This window comes from Hyaena hyaena, unplaced genomic scaffold (assembly GCF_003009895.1).
Source record: "Hyaena hyaena isolate Hyena2069 unplaced genomic scaffold, ASM300989v1 scaffold_19, whole genome shotgun sequence".
NCBI classification, from domain to species: Eukaryota; Metazoa; Chordata; class Mammalia; order Carnivora; family Hyaenidae; genus Hyaena; species Hyaena hyaena.
The window spans coordinates 1407284-1425607 of NW_024080651.1; the positions used below are offsets into that span (position 1 = coordinate 1407284).

The 18324-nt window shown below is 51.7% G+C and overlaps 1 protein-coding gene across 2 annotated transcripts; it reads left to right on the top strand.

Moving 5' to 3' along the window:
* Nucleotides 1–3785: 3785 nt before the first annotated feature.
* CRYBA4 (crystallin beta A4) lies at nucleotides 3786–10915 on the top strand. Of its 2 annotated transcripts, XM_039225911.1 has the most exons (6): nucleotides 3786–3876; nucleotides 4448–4498; nucleotides 5148–5266; nucleotides 7142–7283; nucleotides 8939–9081; nucleotides 10650–10915. In XM_039225911.1, exons 2-6 carry the CDS (start codon nucleotides 4460–4462, stop codon nucleotides 10795–10797), a joined length of 591 nt encoding a protein of 196 aa, XP_039081842.1. In that variant the 5' UTR covers nucleotides 3786–3876; nucleotides 4448–4459; the 3' UTR covers nucleotides 10798–10915. The 2 variants fall into 2 exon arrangements, with proteins under 2 accessions (XP_039081842.1, XP_039081841.1); XM_039225910.1 differs by lacking the exon at nucleotides 3786–3876 and having other exon boundaries at nucleotides 4420–4498.
* Nucleotides 10916–18324: the final 7409 nt, after the last annotated feature.

The following is an 18324-nucleotide window of genomic DNA, read 5'->3' on the forward strand; positions in this document are numbered from 1 at the left end:
CGCTTGGTCGAGCCCCAGGATGAGCCACCTTCTCTGGTACTTTCAATACCCATTTCACAGATGAGCCCAGCTCTCTGAAAGAGAGGTCAGAGCCGGGAACCAGCCCAAACAGGCTGGCCGGGAGGCCTGCAGGCTTCATTCTCAGTGTTATCTGATCTCGACTCTGGCCTGACTTCCTGCCCTCAGTCTAGATGTCAGGCTGTGCTCAGGTCTGTTGAAGGGTCAAAGCCTGAGGCCTGTCCCTCTACCCATATGGAGCCCAGATTCCTCCTCCACCCTTCCTCTGGAATCTGACCCCAGGGACAGAGCTGGTGGCCAGAAACGTGACTGCTGTCTGGGAGTCTCCTTGCCCTCTGCTGGACCCAAACCCCAGCACAGGGTCCCGCACAAAAAGCACCCCAATCACTTTGTGGGACCAAATGGTTATGCCAATGGGGTCATGGAAGTTGGGGTATGGTATGAGATAGGGGGACCGGGGTGAGGGAGAGAAATAGACCGGCTGGCTGGGAGAAGCGGAGAGCCACAGAGAAAGAGAGACAGAAAGGCAGAGGAGCAGTGGGGGAGACGGATGGTGAAGGGGACGAGACAGAAGGCAAAATCCAGCAAGAAAAACCCAGAAGGAACAGACACCAGAAGTCCTATCTTGCAGTTCCCTCCTTTTGCAAACGGGGAGACTGAGGCCCAAGTGGAACAGGTGACTTCCCCAAGGTCACGGAGTCTGAACTCACGGTACTGCATGTTGGGGGGGGGGAGGGAACTGCTGAGCTGGGTCAGGGTCAGCCTGCAGTCTGGACCCACGGGTTCCTGCCTCCTCTGCCGGGGGTCCAGGGCCCCAGCCCCCCACAGAGCCTAGCTATGCCTGGAGATCACCCTGCCCTGGGGCAGCTCTGCTGTCTGCCCCTCCGGCCCCACCCAGCCTCCCCTCACTTCCCAGCCTCCTCCTCAGCCTTTCATCCTGGGCCAAGGTCTCGGAGCGGGGGCAGAAACCGCAAAATGGGGTAGCCACTGGAACTGGGGCCCAGATGCCTGTGGCTGGTCAGGGGGGAACCACCCACAGGTCTGGGCTTCAAGGCCAGGCTGTCTGGGAATGCTCCCTCGTGGCCACGGGCCGCCTGCCAAAGAGTGGGGGTAGAGGTAGGGGACGGCCCCCTACGCTGGGTGGCTACACCCTGAGCGTTTATTCTGACGTGGGTCCTGCAGTCCTCAATATGGGGGGGGCATCTCTCGGAAGAACCCTGTTGCAGATGAGGAAACCAAGGCAAACTCCTTCCCCATTCTCAGCCTCGGAGCTCATCCATGAAATGGAATCGGGGGTAACTTCTTTCTAATTCTCAGCCTAAGCTCTTGAAAGCAATGTAGTCCTGCTTTTCCATGAAGAATTCTTCGCATATATATATTTCAAAGTTGATTTATTTTATTTTGAGAGAGAGCACGCACAAGCAGGGGAGGGGCAGCGAGAGAGGAAGAGAAAAAGAATCCCAAGCAGGTTCCGCACTGTCAGCGCAGAGCCCGACTCTGGGCTCAAACTCACGAACTATGAGATCATGACCTGAGCTGAAACCAAGAGTTGGGCATTTAACGGACTGAGCCACCCAGGGGCCCCTCCTCTGCAAAGAATTATTTCATAGTAAATCTTTGTTGCAGCTTTATTGAGCTCTAATTGACACATAACTTTGTGTAAGTACAAGGTATACAATGTGTTGATTTGATACATACATAAATTACAAAATGATTATCCCCATAGTATTAGCTCGGCCTCCACCAGGTCACATAATTACTGGTTTTCCTGGGTTTTTTGTTTTTGTTTTTTTTTGTGTGTGTGTGTGTGCTTGTGAACACAAAGAATCTACTGTCTTAGCAACGTTCAAGTATATGACAGAGTATCATTAGGTACAGTCACCATGCTGTATGCTAGATCCCCACACTTTAAAAAAATTTTTTAATGTTTATTCATTTTTGAGAGACAGAAACAGATCATGAGTGGGGGAGGAGTAGCGAGAGAGAGAGAGAGAGAGAGAGGAAGAGAGAAAGAATTCCAAGCAGGCTCCAGGCTGAGCTGCCAGCACAGAGCCCAAAGCGGGGCTCGAACCCATGGACCATGAGATCATGACCTGAGCCGAAGTTGGACACTTAACCGATGGAGCCACCCAGGCGTCCCCCAAACTTCTTAATCTTACAAGTTTGCCCCCTTTGAGCCACATCTCCCCATGCCCCCCCCCTAATCTGGAACACCCCTTCACTCCTGTTTCTATGAGGTTTTTTCTTTTTTTGGTAGATCTCATATTACATAAGTGGGGGATATACAGTATTTGTCTTTGACGTAGTTCTCTGAGCATCATGCCCCCAGGATTCACCCATCTTCCTGCAAATAACAGAATTTTCTTCTTTCTACCGGTGAAGTAATATCCACATTTATATACCACATCTTCTTTACCCCTTCCTCCATTGGTGGACACTTAGGTTTTCCCCATGTCCTGGCTGTTGTGAATAACACTGCCATAAACACGGGGGTACGAATATCTTAATAGGAATCATTTTTATTATTATAATGACAAGGACAATGACAATGAGGAGACACATGATGCCTTCTGTGTTTCAGGAGCAGTTACGAGCAGAAAGTGTTGTTGCTGGGTAATTCACCTTTATCTGCACTTTGCCCCTATCTCTTAGGCTGAGCCCAATTTATTTTTTATACCCGTTTTGTACATGAGGAAACTGAGGCGCAGAGGGATTAAGTAACGTGCTCAAGTTTCCCAGCCAGTAAAGTGGGGTGCGGCCCCAGGCTGCCTGGCTGCAGTGGCTGTGTCCCTCGCCTTTTTATCTTCATGATAGCCCTTCATCCACGTCACGCATTTGATAAGGCTGCCTTTAACCAGCCCTGGAGGGAGCTAATGTTGCCATTTTGCAGGCCGTGAACAGAGAGCAGGTCACCCAGATGGGAAGAGGAAGGGCTGGATTTCACCCAGAGCCATCTGGGTTCCAGCCACGCTCTGTCTCTGCTGCGAGAGGCCCCTCTTGGCTCAACCGTCAGAAGGTGGGAGTGGGGGAGGTTACCCAGAGGGAATCTTCCCACCCTGGAAATCTGGCAGGATTATTTGCACAGCAGTGTTCACACCTGCCAGCTCCTTCATTCTGCCTACGAACTCGGTGGGTCCTGGGGACCCTCGCCCTGCCTGCCTTTCTTGCCCGGCTCCCCTCTTCAGGGTTGATCTGAACTCCAGGCAACTGGGCTACTGGCTCTTTCTCGCATGTATGCCCCTAAGTTCCCACCTCTATGCTTTTGCTTAGAAAAAGCATTCCTTGAAGCTCACTTTGTATGTATCCTCACACTTCAGAGTCTAGTTAAAGTGTTGCCTCCAACATGAAGCCTTCCCTGATTAACCCTACTAGAAGAGGAGGGGGCTTGGGAGGAGGAAATGTATAGGCATTTGATGAATGTTTTCTCTGTGCTGGGCATGTTACATAACCTCGCAATGTAGTTTATGCTTGTCTTGTTTTTTAGGCAGAAATTAAGGAGAGATGACTGCCCCAGGTCACGCAGCTAGGAAGGGCGAAGTTTTTGGACTCCTTGTCCAGGGCTCATTCTCCAGCTCCACTCAGGAGTCTCACGGAGCTGATTAAGGTAGAACTTCCCCTTCTTCTCTTCTTCATGGCTGATCCCTGAGGGAGGCCACCTGACCCTTTCCCTTCCCGCCAGGCCAACGCTCGCTGCTGACACCTCTCTGTTGGGACTTCAGCCAGAACTGGCTTTTGTTCGGGCTGCTCACATGCTGAGTCTGAGCTTTGTCTCCCAGGGGCCCTCTCCCCTCCCTGCCTATAAGAGCCTGATCTCGGCTGGTCCCCGCACGTTCTGGCACATTCTCTGGGTCCGTCTTGGTAAGTACCAGGCTTGGAGAAAGGGTGGGATCCACGTTCTGAGCGAGCATCGTGGGAGGTGGGGAGGCCAGGTGTCCCATCCTGGGGGTGTCACTGTGTCGTCCTGAATGTCATCCTCACCTTAACCAGGGGCTGCCCCTGACAGCAAGGCCAATGCCTACAACCTTCATTTAAAAACAAAATTATCCCTATATTCCCGGTGCCTCGGGGCCGCCATGAGAGCGCCTCTCTGGGTCGGATGCTCTCTTGGGGAGACTTAAACTTAGCACATTGACATTTGCTAGAGGACGCGTCCCACCCGCATTCCCGGACATTGTCCCACAGTGAGCAGGGCTCAGAGGCAAGGGGACCGGGAGGGGTGAGTTTTGAGACGGTGTTTGGGATGCAAGTCAGGGAGGTGGCATCAGTCACAAGTGGGAAGAGAAGGAGAGGGAAGGGCCAAGGCCCTTTACCCCCAGCCCCATCATGTCAGGAGGCCATCTGGATCCCGACCCTGCGCAAACGGGCCCGCAGCATCCAGAGGGACAGCGGAGGGCCGGGCCAGAGGCTATCGTGTTCTTCTCTTGCGTAGGAAGCCAGCAACATGACCCTGCAGTGCACCAAAACCGCAGGACACTGGAAGGTAGGGAGAGGCCGGGGGTGGCGTCTGAGGAGTGGGGGCGGGGCTGCAGAGATAGAACCCCCCCCATCCCCCTCCACTGAATCCCCACCGCACTCTGGGGGCATGTTACGAGAGCCCACTTTGCAGAGCGTGCAATCAAGGCCCAAAGAGGGGAATGGACTGGCCCAAGGTCACACGCAGGGGTCTCCATTTGAACTTGGGTCTTCTGGTCCCTGGATTTCACCATCACACTCGGGCGGAGATGGCCACCTGGGGATTGCACACAGTCTTTGGGCAAGATATTTTTGGCCTCCTCTGTGTTAAAAAACATGTTTCCTCCCAAATGTATCATCAGCCTTTAATAACCTAGAGGGTCCACTGAAGACTCCAGATATGGTGATGGTCTGGAGAAATGGGAACATCTGGCCAGCATTTCCAGGGGACAAAAATAGGTGGCACTAGCCGAGACCACCCATTTATAGGGTCTGTGCTTTCCAGTTGGCGGCCCTCGCCCTCCTCACCCACCTGGCTCCTGGAGACAGCGGAGTTTGCCATCCCTCCTTCTACTGCGCCACTCTACCCTTAGTTCTGGGGTGGGGTCTCAATCCCTCACCCTCCCTACAGTAGGACTCTGATAGAGGCTGGTCTCCACCTTTTCTCTCTGTCACAGATTGTGGTGTGGGACGAAGAGGGCTTCCAGGGTCGGAGGCATGAGTTTACGGCGGAGTGCCCCAGTGTACTGGAGCTTGGCTTTGAGACTGTGCGATCTTTGAAAGTGCTGAGTGGAGCGTGAGTCTGGGGCAGGGGGAGGGAGGAGGATCTGAATTGGGGTGGGGGGGACAGAAAGGGATCTAGAAAGGGGTGTTCTAGGCCCTAGCTTCCCAGACTCTAACTGAACTGGTGTGCCTTCCTTGGGTTTGAAGTGCTGGGGAGTGTGCAGGACAGTAGTGTAGGGTTAAGCAGGTTGCACACTGCCCAAATGCAGAAGGCATCATTCATGCAGATCCTGCGCACTGGATGAGGCGGCCTTGTAGGGGCAGACCTTTCGAACCAAGTGCTGGGTCTGAAGGGTCCCTCTTAGGCATAAATTGAAAGCAAAAAATTCACTCATTGAAAGTAGAAGGTAACTATGAAAATAAATATAGTAAAAAAAAATAATGCTATTAATCTTTAGTTGCACATTGTTGCCTGAGGCTCTGAGCACAAGATACGTTTTGTTAAAAGAAAAAAAGAGAAATTGATGAAATGTGGAGGTGTTAATGACACACTAGTATAATTCGGAGACTTCTGGATGAGCACCTTTCTGTAGAACTTTCTGTAGTGGTTAAAATGTTCAATGTCTGCACTATCTGATTTGAAACACTGGCCACATATGACCACTGGGGACTTATGTGTAGCCAGGGTGACTAAAGAACTGAAATTTTTTAACATGCATTCATTTTTGAGAGACACAGAGAGACAGAGTGCAAGAAGGGGGAGAGGCGTAGATAGAGGGAGGCACAGAATCTGAAGCAGGCTCCAGGCTCCGAGCTGTCAGCACAGAGCCTGATACAGGGCTTGAACTCACAAACCGTGAGATCATGACTTGAGTTGAGGTCAGACACCTAACTGACTGAGCCACCCAGGCATCCCAAGAACTGAAATTTTAATTTAATTTAACAGAAATATAAACTTAATTAGCTACATTAAGTAGCTGGCTAGTGGCTACCAGATTAGATGGAAGCTTCTGAAAGTTTGGGAAGTAGCTTGAAAGGAGAACAAGGTCTATGGGATTTGGAGTCACCTTATACTATGCCTGTGAGTGCCTTTGAGGCCATCCGCGGTGGTAGTATGCACCTCACACCCGGGGAAAGACTCTTTCAGCTTCTGCTTTGTGCAGATGGGGAACTGAGGGTCCGTTAGGAGCAGCGACCTGTCCGGGTTCATTACTTGTACGAGACAGTTTGTTTCCTATGTGGACAGCAAAAGCAAGGGCATCATGGCCGCAGCCCTTGTGCCTGGTCCCACAGGGGCCAGTGACAGCAAGTGTGGGGGGAGCACCCCGCTGTTGAGGGGGCGCTCCCCGCTTCAGCTGGGGCTCGCTGCTGGCCCCCCGGGGTGGAGGGCGGTGGACGGTCCCATATCCCAAGGGAAGCCCAGAGGCAGGTGAGCAATCGTCTCACGGAAGCCTCCTCAAGAAAGAGAGGTGGGCGGGAATGGTCCTCGGCTGCTCCTCACGAGACTGCCTGTGTCCCCACGTTTCTGGGGGTCACAAGGAACCCCACCGCGGCTTAGGTCAGCCTGCGATCAAGCCGTGTCTACACGGCCCGGTGGAGCGCGTGGGAGCTGGTCAGGCCCCGGCCCGGAGCAGTTCCCCTACCCGCGGGACCCACAGCAAGGCGGTGGACTGCGGGGTCCAGACTGGGTTTCTTCAGCTCAGCACAACGGGTGCTCCGAGCCGGATTCTTCTGTTATGGGGGTGCCGTCTTATGCGTGATGTTTCACAGGGTCTCTAGCCTCTACTTGCTCAACGCTGGTTGCAAACAGCCTCTCCTCCTTCCCCCCAGCGTCACGACTAAAAATGCCTCTAGACGTTGTGAAATGCCCCCCCCCCATCATAACCATGATCTCGAACTTGGGGTGAAGGGTCTCTTACCCCTTGCTCTGTCTGCCCTCCCTCTGCAGGTGGGTCGGCTATGAGCACGCTGGCTTCCAGGGGCAGCAGTATGTGCTGGAGCGGGGCGAGTACCCGAGCTGGGACGCCTGGAGTGGTAACACGGCCTACCCGGCCGATCGGCTCACCTCCTTCCGGCCAGTGACCTGCGCTGTGAGTCCTGCCACCGCCTTGTCCCAGTGGGGACTTGGGAACAGAATAGGCCAGAGTTCACATCGTCCTGTCCCTTAAAACATTTTTTTAATGTTTATTTATTTTTGAGAGAGAGAGAAAGAGAGAAGAGAGAGAGCACAAGTGGGGGTGGGGCAGAGAGAGAGAGGGAGACACAGAACGTGAAACAGGCTCCAGGCTCCCAGCTGTCGGCACAGAGCCCGACACGGGGCTCGAACCCACGAACTGTGAGATCATGACCTGAGCTGAAGTTGGATGCTCACCTCACCGAGTCACCCAGGAGCCCCCATCTTCCTGTCACTTCTGTGTGCCATGGCTTCCCTCCCCTCTCTGAGCCTCAGTTTCTTCATCTGGAAATGGGGCCATGTCGCGGGGAAGAAGAATGGATAGCATCCAGACAGAGACCGCTGCAAACAGTGTGCCCTTGGTGACTTTGGTTAGGATTTGAGCCCCTGCATGTTCTGTGCCCCTCTTTCCATGACTCGGGGGTCCTGGCAGAAGCTGGGTGCCAGAGGCGGCCGACAAGATGTGGAGGAAGGTTCTATTTCCTGTTCCTGACTCTTTGCCGGTGCTCCTGATTCTACACTTCAGCTGCTGTCTATGGAGCGGGGGTGGAGGTGGGCACTGTTAACCCGATCGCACAGATGAAACAGCCGAAGCTCCAAAAAGTGTATTTTTTTTCTCCAAAGACAACTTTTATTAATTTAAAAACCATATAAGGCACGTATAGGGATCATCCAAAGTTCAGGAAAACACCTGATTGGCAGAGTAAGAAAAGTCGCTCATATCCACACCTCTGAGACAGGAGCCTGGTCTTCGAGGTGCTGGAGACTTCCTCTGGTCTTGTTCGTTATGCATATTCTGCCCTTCCCAGTCCATACTGACATCTGCGTCTGCATCTGCATCTATATCATCTACACCTATGTATCTGGGCACACGCATAACCTTGTTATAAAGATAGAATCTCAATGAGCCCCAGGCTTGGAGCCCAGCTTTTCTCCCTGAATAGATCCCGACCATCCTCCTGGGTGATGAAATCTCTTTCACAGCATCACCGTTCATGGCTCCTTAGTATTTCATGTTGTGAGTAAGTCCGTTTGCTCATGTGTTTATCCCACAAGGGCCCAGGCACTGTGCCGATACGGGGACCCGTGGTGGACGGTCACAGGCGCTGTCCCCAATTTCACTCAGGTTACAGCTTCCGATTTCACTTCGTCCCCCAAACGACCCTGACAAGCAGAGGAGGTTCGTTTCATTTTATGGGCACGGCAACAGCTGAGAAGCACCGTGTGACATGTCCAAGCTGGGACATGGAGAGTCAGGATTTGAACCCAGGTCTCAACAATCCTCTTACCTCAGTCCACCACCTGATCCCCTAGTGGATATTCAGGTTGATCTTTTTCTTTTCTTTTTCCTTCCTTCCTTCCTTCCTTCCTTCCTTCCTTCCTTCCTTCCTTCTTCTTTGTGTACATTCCTGGAAGGGCAGATGTAAAATTTCTGGTGTTGCTGCCTAACTGACCACCCAAAAGGTTTACAAGGAAGGCTGATGAGGGTGGGGGTCAAGGGCAGGGGCTTAGTAGAGGCTCCTGGGGTCCCAGCTGGGTGTCTGGTGGCCTGACAGTCTCCTTTGCCTACAGAACCATCGCGACTCGAGGCTGACCATCTTCGAGCAAGAGAACTTTCTGGGCAGGAAAGGCGAGCTGAGTGATGACTACCCCTCCCTCCAGGCCATGGGCTGGGATGGCAATGAAGTGGGCTCCTTCCATGTCCACTCAGGGGCGTAAGTGAATCCAAGGCTCCGCCCTACAGGGGACGAGAGGCTGTTGGCTGGGCTGGGGCACCTCTTGTGAATACTGTGTGTGCGGACTTTGGGGCTCTGATGCCCACATTCCGGAGGACACTCAGGCACGGGGAGCTATCAGGCAGAATTTGTGGGATTCCAAGTGGTAGATTCTCATATCAACCTGACATTGTTCCCAAAGGATATTTATTGACCCTTGTAATGAGCTTCAGGCACAGCTGGATCGAGGTGCTATAGCAGGGCTCTACCTTTCCTGTTCCATCTGCCTCACTGGGGCTGTATTCCCTGGCAGGCTCCCCCCACAGAAAGACAACAGTGCAGCATCTTACTCCAGCCAGCCCCCCTAGGGGTGCCTCTTTCCCGTGGTTCCACCCAAAGTTCTAGGAAAGGGCCTCATTGGGCCAACTTGGGTCATGTGCTCAACTCTGAGCCGATCGTCATACTGCAGGAAGGGGGTGGTCTAATTGGCTAGGAACTGTCACATGCTCATGGCCAGAGTGAGCTTTTTCCCACGCTGACTGGGAGGTAGAGTGGGGGGGCAGGGCTCCTGCCCCAGAAGAGGAGAGAAGGGGTGTGCAGCCGTAAAGAAATGGGCGTAGTGCTAGCAACCTGCTCCACGTTCGACAGCAGCTAGATGACCGAATCCGGCTTCAAGCCCGGGACTGACCAACCCTGCCCACCCTTTCCCACAGGGACTGGCAGGTGAAGGCTGAGATGTGAGGTCTTCACTTAGGGAGGACGATACAGCCCCCTTCTAGGTGCCCTTTGGCTCTTGGCAGGGGGGAAGGTGGGAGGGCTTTTGTTTGTTTGTTTGTTTGTTTTGGTTTTAAGTTTTCTCAGGAACCGACAGAGAATCTTGTAGAGTGGGATGATTTCTTGTGATTCTTGAGTCCACTCTTCTCTCTTGCTGAAGGAGAAATAGCAGCTCAGAAAGTGAGACACCAGTTCTTGACTGGCCTGAACAATGTGGGGGTCAGTGAATTGAAAGAACAGTAGTCTGTTTCCTTGGAAGGGCTTCTGGTTAAGGGAGGAAGGAAGGGGATAAGATTCCCCCCTTGCATCTTCCCTCCCTTCCTTCCTTCCCTCCCTCCATATTTATGAGCCCTTCCTCCGTGCAGGACACTGCACTAGGAATCAGAAATCCCAGTGAGCCAGGCACACACACCCCTACACCCAGGAGCTCATCTGCTCGCAGAGGAGGCTGATGTTTTACAAATAATCAGATAATTGTCTAATTATACGAGAACTACAGAGGACCAGTAAGGGACTGTGGCCTGATTTGGAGAGCAAGTCCTCAGAACCAGCTGAGACCCAGAGCATAAATCCAGCTTGGTCAGGGGCCAGGCAAAGAATGGCTGGAATGGTATTCTTGGCAGATGGAAGAGCATGATCAAAGGCCCAGTAGTGGGGAGAACAGGGCACGTTCCGGGCACTGAAGGAAGGCCAGGGGGGCCGAAATGTGTATATATCATGAGTCCCTTTGTCCCCCATTTGTCCACCTTGCTGGTGCCTCTCTAGAGTAATGGTCTGCCTCTTCCCTTCCCCAGCTGGGTTTGCTCCCAGTTTCCCGGCTACCGTGGTTTCCAGTACGTGCTGGAGTGTGATCACCACTCAGGTGACTACAAGCATTTCCGAGAGTGGGGCTCTCACGCCCAGACCTTCCAGGTGCAAAGCGTCCGCAGAATCCAGCAGTGAGCAGGGGGTACCGGCGCCGAGGAGCGAACGTGTGCTTGTCCGGACGGAGGAGCTGTAGAGGTCCTTCCGTGCCCCCTCCTCTGCCTCCCCCTGAGCCCCGTGTGAGCCCAGCACCCATGTGAGCCAGTTCATGCACAGTCAGCACGAAAAACAAAAAATAATAAAGAAGAAGTTCTAGTGTTGGCTTGTGCCTTTCAATTTTATTAATCCTTTCAGAGAACTGGGTTTCTGCTTGGTTGGAGTGCTTGATCATTTGCCTGTGTCTTACTTCGCTCAGCTTTACTCTTGTCTTCAGTATTTCTTTGCTTCTATTTACTTTGGGTTTACTTTATTCTTCACACCTGTAGCTTTTTAAAAATTGTTCATTTAGTTTTGAGAGAGAGAGAGAGAGAGAGAGAGACAGAGTGCAAGCAGGGGAGGGGCAGAGAGAAAGGGAGACACAGAATCTGAAACAGGTTCCAGGCTCTGAGCTAGCTGTCAGCACAGAGCCTGACGGGGGGCTTGAACTCTGGAACAGCGAGATCATGACCTGAGCTGAAGTCAGATGCTCAACTGACTGAGCCACCCAGGCGCCCCCACATCTGTAGCTTTTAAGGGTAAATTCTTGGGTCACAAATTTTAGGTCCTGCCTTCCCCCCCCACAATGTAATCATTTAGAGCTATCAATTTCCCTATGAGCACAGCTTTGGATGCTCCCCCCAGATTTGAACTGGACGTGTGTCCATTACCATTCAGTCGGATATTTTCTGGTTCCCCTTGTGATTTCTTCTTTGGTCCATGGGTTCTTTAATGGTATGTTACCTCTTTGGGGTTTTCTAGATACGTTACTGTTACTGATTTGTTATCAAGTCCCCCATGGTCAGAGAATATACTGTTTAAGATTTCAACACTCATGCTTGCTTTGGCAGCACATATACTAACATTGGAATGGTGTACGATTGCAAGACTCTAAACCGAAGACTTATTTTATAGCCCAGCAGATGACCTATTTTTGATAAACTTGGGTATGCATTTGAAAGTTGTTTAAATTTTGCAGTTGTTGGGGATAGTGTTCTGTCAGTGTCCATTAGGTCAAATTAAGGTTGGTTAGTGTTTTTGGCAAGTGTAGGTTATATTTTTCTACATTTTCGCTGAGTTTACTTTACTCTCTTTTTTGTTTTTTTAATGTTTATTTATTTTTGAGTGAGTGAGTTGGGGATAGAGCACGAGCAGGGGAGGGACAGCAAGAGAGGGAGAGACGGAATCCGAAGGAGGCTCCAGGTTCTGAGCTGTCAGCACAGAGCCTGACGCGGGGCTCAAACTTACCAACCGTGAGCTCATGACCTGAGTCATGACGCTTAACTGACTGAGCCACCCAGGCGCCATTTTGCTGTTTTTTTTTTTTTTTTAACTCAAATTTGTATCAATCAGTATAAGAGGGTTGTTAATATCTCCTACTGTAGCCTGGATTTATCTGTTTCTCCCTTTAGTTTTATCAATTATTGTTTCCTGATATGTTTTCTTTTTTCCCAGAATGTTGATACTCTATTATTAGAGGTGTGTGTGTGTGTGTGTGTGTGTGTGTGTGTGTATTTTTCTTAAAAGTAATCTATTCACCCAGTGGGGGGCTTGACTTTACAACTCTGAGACAGTCACAAGCTGTAGGGACTGAGCCAGCCAGGCACCCCTATGTGGACTTACATTGATGATTGTTATCTTCCTGCTAAGTTGTTCCTAGTTTGTGTGTTTTGTTTTATTTTTTTTTAATGTTTTTAGTGGTAACTTATTTTTGAGAGAGAGAGAGAGTGCGCACAGGAGAGCCAGCGAGTGGGGGAGGGCCAAACAGAGGGACGACCAATGAGCCAATGAGCGTAGAGCCTGACCTGAGCTGAAATCACAAGACTGAGCCACCCAGGTGCCTGCCTTCTTTGTGTTTTTTAAAGCCAGATGTGAAGAGGGCCAGTTCTCTCCCCCAGCAACCTTTTTCTTCCTTTTGTCTTTCCCGTTCTTTCTGAGATACTACCCTAATGTCTTCTACCCTCTAAAGGAAGTCTCTAAAACAAAGAACTAAACTCCCTTCCATTTGCACCCCCTTCCCCCTCCTCACCCCAGGTTCTTTGTTATGTAGATTCCCTTGACAGCCCTAAGCCCTCTGGCTATGTTTTCCTTGCTGTAAGTTAGTTGGACAAGGAGACCGGACAGGGTGGGGTCCCAGCCGCCTGCTGGAAAAGATAACATTATCGGCTCAGGAAGGGGAGGGATGTGTTTGGGAACATTTGCTCTTGAGTGATTCCTAACCCCTCATTGGGTCACCCCATTCATTTGTGGGGACCCTCTGTGCGCCAGGCCCCGGGAAGTGGTAAACAAGACACTCAGAAGTCCTTACGCTCTCCCAGCTGGCCGGGAGGGAGGAGCCCACAGTGGGCTGCAATAACCCTTGATGCTGGGGGGAGCGTGAGGGCTGTCGGGCTGGGATGTGTTAGAACGACCCTGGGGTGGATGACAGGAGGGGGCGGGGGAAGCTCTGCTATTCCAGCTGTTCAGGCCAACCCTCAGGAGTGAACTGTAACATCTCTCTCTCACTCCCTAATCCAGTCCATTGCAAATCCTGCAGGCTGTACTTGCAAAATGTACCAAAATCCAATCACTTACTACCATCCCTGGTTGGTCCAAGCCACTCCCCACTCCCCCCTCCCATGCAGTCTCATGTCCCAGGTCCAAACCAGAGCAGCCACACCTGCCACCAGGTTGGAGGGGCCAGTATGTGGCCAGGAGAGTGGCGCCAGGTGGTAAGGAGTGGGAGGTGAGTGGGGCGCCTGGGGGGCTCAGTCGGTTAAGCGTCCGACTTCGGCTCAGGTCACGATCTCACAGTTCGTGAGTTGGAGACCCGCGTCAGGCTCTGTGCTGACAGCTCAGAGCCTGGAGCCTGTTTCAGATTCTGTGTTTCCCTCTCTCTGCCCCTCCCCCACCTGCATTTTGTCTGCCTCTCAAAAATAAATAAGCATTTAAAAATTTTTAAAAAGAGGAAATGGATCTCATCACTGCCTTGCTCAAACCCCTCTGCTCCTCCCATCGCGGGGTGGGGGGGGGGGGTCGCGTTCCGCCACAGACTGTATTTCTCGAGGTTCTGGAGGTTGAAGTCCAAGATCAAAGTGCCTCCTTGGCTTTCGGGTGGCTGCTTCCTGTCTGTCCTCACCTTTCCTCTGTGTGCGCTACCCCAGGGTCCCTTCTTCCCCCTTGGAAGGACACGGGTCCTATTGAGTTGGGACTCCACCCTGACGGCCCCACTTAATCATCTCTTTAAGGACCTTTTCTCTGAATTCAGTTACTTCTGAGGGCCTGGGGTGGGGACGCGAACATATAAATTTCAGTCCGCAATACCAGGTTTATTCCCCAAAAGCTGAAGTTTTTTTTTTTTCTTGGTTCTTGTTCACTGCTCCCTCAGATATTTCCCGCCGACCCTCCCTCCCCTGCCCTCACCTAGAGTCAAAGGCTCATAAACTGTCAGACCTGGGAGGTCTGATCTAAGATCTCTGATCAGATCTCAAGTCTAATGTTTCACAACCTTTTCTTCACTGCTGTCCTCCCCACCGCTCCAAAGTCTTTTTAGACGTTCTTTTCCTGATTGTCACCCCACCATGGAATTTTAATCCAACTTTACATTACAACTTAATACAAATTTATGGTACAAATTATATTACAATTTAATCCAAAATTATATTATAATTTTAACATAATGTGTATCTGTGCATGTCCTGTATGTGTTTCTGTGCTTTATATATAAAAAGAATTAAGGTTGTTTTTGTTTGCTCCCCAAAGGACCATTTTTCACCTCCTAGGAGAGCTACAGGAGAGCTATTCTCCAGTGAGAATATATAATTCCTCACCAGCATTCTTCACAGTCCTAGAACAAACAATTCTAAATTTGTATGGAACCAGAAAAGATACCAAATAGCCAAGTAATTTTGAAAAAGAAAACCAAAGGGGCACCTGGGTGGCTCAGTCAGTTAAGCATCCGACTTCAGCTCAGGTCATGATCTCGGGGTCCTTGGGTTCAAGCCCCGCATTGGGCTCTGTGCTGACAGCTCAGAGCCTGGAGCCTGCTTCAGATTCTGTGTCCCCCCCCCCCCACCCCGATCCTCCCCTGCTCATGCTCTGTTTCTCTCTCTCAAAAAATAAATAGACATTAAAAAATAATAAAATAAAATAAAGGACAAAGAAGACCGAAGCTGGAGACATCACAGTCCCAGACTTCAAGCTGTACAAAGCTGTCATCATCAAGACAGGATGGTACTGGCACAAAAACAGACACATAGATCAGTGCCACAGAATAGAGAGCCCAGAAATGGACCCACAGATGTAGGGTCCACTAATCATCAACCAAACAGGAAAGAGCATCCAGTGGACAAAGGACAGTCTTTTCAGCAAATGGTCCTGGGAAAGCTGGACAGAGAGATGCAGAAGAATGAACCTGGACCACTTTCTCACATCAGCTCATCCTTTCTTTACCTGCAGGGAAATGGAAGCCTCCGAGGGACAGGGACTTGCTCAAGGACATACAGTGCGTTAGAGGCCAAGCCAGGATTACAACACAGACTTGCTGGTAGTCTCCAGCTGATCCCACATCATTCATTCACTCAACAAACATGTATCAAATGTCTACAGAGAGAGAGAGAGAGAGAGAGTGAGCAAGTGGGGAGAGACAGAGGGAGAGGGAGAGAGTCCCAAACAGGCTCTGTGCCATCAGCGCAGAGCCCAACACGGGTCTCGAACTCATGAACTGTGAGATCATGATCCAAGCAGAAATCAAGAGTTGGACGTTTAACCGACCGAGTCACCCAGGTGCCTCACCACGCAACTATTATTATTATTATTTTATCACTATTATTATTATTTTGGCAGAGCATCTTGCATGATGAGTGACTTGAGGAACACAGGTGGGAAATGCTAAACTTAGCCACGATAGCCAATCACAGCCTAGTATGAGTTCGCTGGCAGGCTTGAGTCCCACCATCCTGCAGGGCTTTAGGAAATGGACTCCGGAAGAAGTAGGCACTGCTGCAGGTGTTGGGGTGCTGCCTGGGAAGCAGCCTCATGGTCAGTCCTAGGGAACAGGCCTTAGGAAGACTTAGGAGCAGGGAAATTTTAGAGAGAGGACAATGAAGTCAGTCTCAGAGTCTGAGGTTTTGCCAGGGCCTGGGATGGGGGCTGGGCCTGGCCACCATCTTCCAAGCAGATATGTCCTCACCCAGAGCCCCTTGAGACCCTGGAAGGCACTGGATGCAGGGGGGCTGTGCCCCTAAAGTAGTACCCACCACAGAGGGGCAGCTGTCTGTCCCCTACAGGTGGGGACTGACACCAGGCTCTGGGCAAGGGCTGTCACAGCATCTTGGGCTTACCAGATTGTGGCCTCAGTTTCCTCCTCTGTCAACTGGGAACACCCAAGATTCACCTCTTGGCTTGTGAGAAGTTAAATGGCGCATTATACACGTCTATCCCCAGAACATGTACGAGGTATGGTAAGGTCTCAGTGACAGCTGGTGGAAGTGACAGACTGTTGGCATTATTCTACCTCTGTGTCCTTTCCCTTTGACATCCCCCATCGATACCCCCATCCCCCTACCCTGGACATGCTTACCTCATAATGATGATAATGATAACATTGATGATCCATATTATGTTGGTTCATTCCGCATGTCATAAAATTGAAACCTCACGGTAACTCCTTGACATCATTATTATTCCTTTAAAACCCATCAAAATCTTGAGGGTCATAGGCTCAGAGAGGTCAAGCAAGTTGCTCAAAGCCATCCAGCCTGTAAGAGGATTGAGCTTACTGTGGATTGTGTAAAGTTTGGGGGAAGATTAAAGAGCTAATGGGCCCCAACGGCATTTATAAATAGTAAGTTGTAATGCTCCTGTCTTCTCTTAATAGAGTTGAGAAAGTATAGCCCCTCACACTTTAGTATGAATAACTAGGGAGCTTCTAACCTATCATAAGACAGTCTTAGGTTCTTGGGGGACAAAGCAGACAGTATTAGCTCAATGAATGAAAGAAAGAATGAATAGGGGAGGCTCATTAGAATTTGATGGCAGCCCTGTGCAGAACCAGCCGGAGTTCAAGCCAAGAGTGAGGCTGGAAACCATAAAATGGTACCCCAGATGTGAGATGACGGCTGGAGTGACTGGCAATGAGACAATTTGTCAGGGGTGATCTTGGGAGGGGAGGAAAGACAGCATGAAATTCTTTTTCATCTCTTGCCAGGAGACTGATTTTCTTAGGTCATAAAGGCAGGGGAACTTGAATTATTGACACGGGTTGGCCAGAAGTGGTGGCAGGCGCAGGGCATCCATCCTCCCGAGCGCTGCACTCAGCCAGCGGGCCTGGCCACGGCGTCCGGAACTGCGGAACACAAGCCCGGTCCTCTGGGCCCAGGGAGGAGGGGAGGGGACTGGCCCAAGGCCACACAGCAAGCACTGCCCACGTGGCTGCTCCTTTAGCTTCGCCGGGAGCAGGGGGGGCGTAGAGGGTGACAATGCGCGTGCGTTTGCACACACCTGGGTCTGAATCCTGGAGTCTATCTGCCAAGGTGACCTTCCGGGAGGCCTCTCTGCCTCTTCTCTTAAAGGGGAGAGCCGTCGCTGGGCTTGAGGGGGGACACCCGACGTAAGGTGAGGCTCTTCCTGTCCATCCATCACTCGCGCCCTCTCTGCCCCATCTGTCCAGGGCCTTCCTTTGTCCACGTGCTCCTTTCACTGCCGTCTCACTGAGTCACACCCAGGGAGTGGGGTAGTGACAACCACAGTGGAAGCTGTCAGCCAGGAAGGAAAGAGATGGCCTGGAAGGAGGTGGAGGGGGGCAGCTGAAGCTCTCACACATGTTGGGTGTGTTTCCCGGAGGGGGGAGGTAAGGAGGGAAGAAGGGGGAGGGGGGAGAGAGGCTTGTTCCTGCACACGCTCTGAGAAGGGGACACCTATTCATCACTACCAGGGAGCAGAGCAGTGCCCGTGACAGTGACCCAGCTCTGCCTCTGCCCTTTGCGGAAAGGAGAGAAGAGCATCGCGCAGAACCAGGGGCTCACACATCCATCAGAGCAGACACGGCGGGGGGGGGGGGCTGACCCCCCCTCACCCGACCTCCCCCACCTGGCCCCGGAGTTGGGGGGAGCCCTGGACCTGCCTGCAGGGAGGTGCACCTGGCCGGCCCTACTTGCTGGGCCTCTGTTCACAGCAGCCATAATTACAAGGTTACTGGAGGAGAAATATGAGGAGGGGACGCCTTCCTTTCCGTGTCGTGTGCCCGTGAATCTCAGACAACGAAGCCAAGAGCGGCAGGCCTGTGGGTCGTGCCAGCTTCCTCCCAGAGCTGACAGTCTGCCTTTTCCCCCTGCGGGGGGCCTTCGGAAGCTTCTGGGAGGAGCCTCAGGTTTCGTTTAGAGAATTGCTGTTTCTTTGTGCATGGAATGGGCCTGGGCCACTCTGATCACAGGGGCCAGACCATGACCCAGGTCTGGTCCATTACGGTCACCAGGACTGGGCCAGGGCTGG

What these genes read in the sequence shown, in the direction of transcription:
- CRYBA4 (XM_039225911.1), top strand. Translation starts at nt 4,460, where the DNA reads ATGACCCTGCAGTGCACCAAAACCGCAGGACACTGGAAG. An exon ending in TTGAAAGTGCTGAGTGGAGC is followed by an intron (nt 5,267 to 7,141) that starts GTGAGTCTGGGG and finishes CTCCCTCTGCAG; the next exon opens with GTGGGTCGGCTATGAGCACG. An exon ending in TCCGGCCAGTGACCTGCGCT is followed by an intron (nt 7,284 to 8,938) that starts GTGAGTCCTGCC and finishes CTTTGCCTACAG; the next exon opens with AACCATCGCGACTCGAGGCT.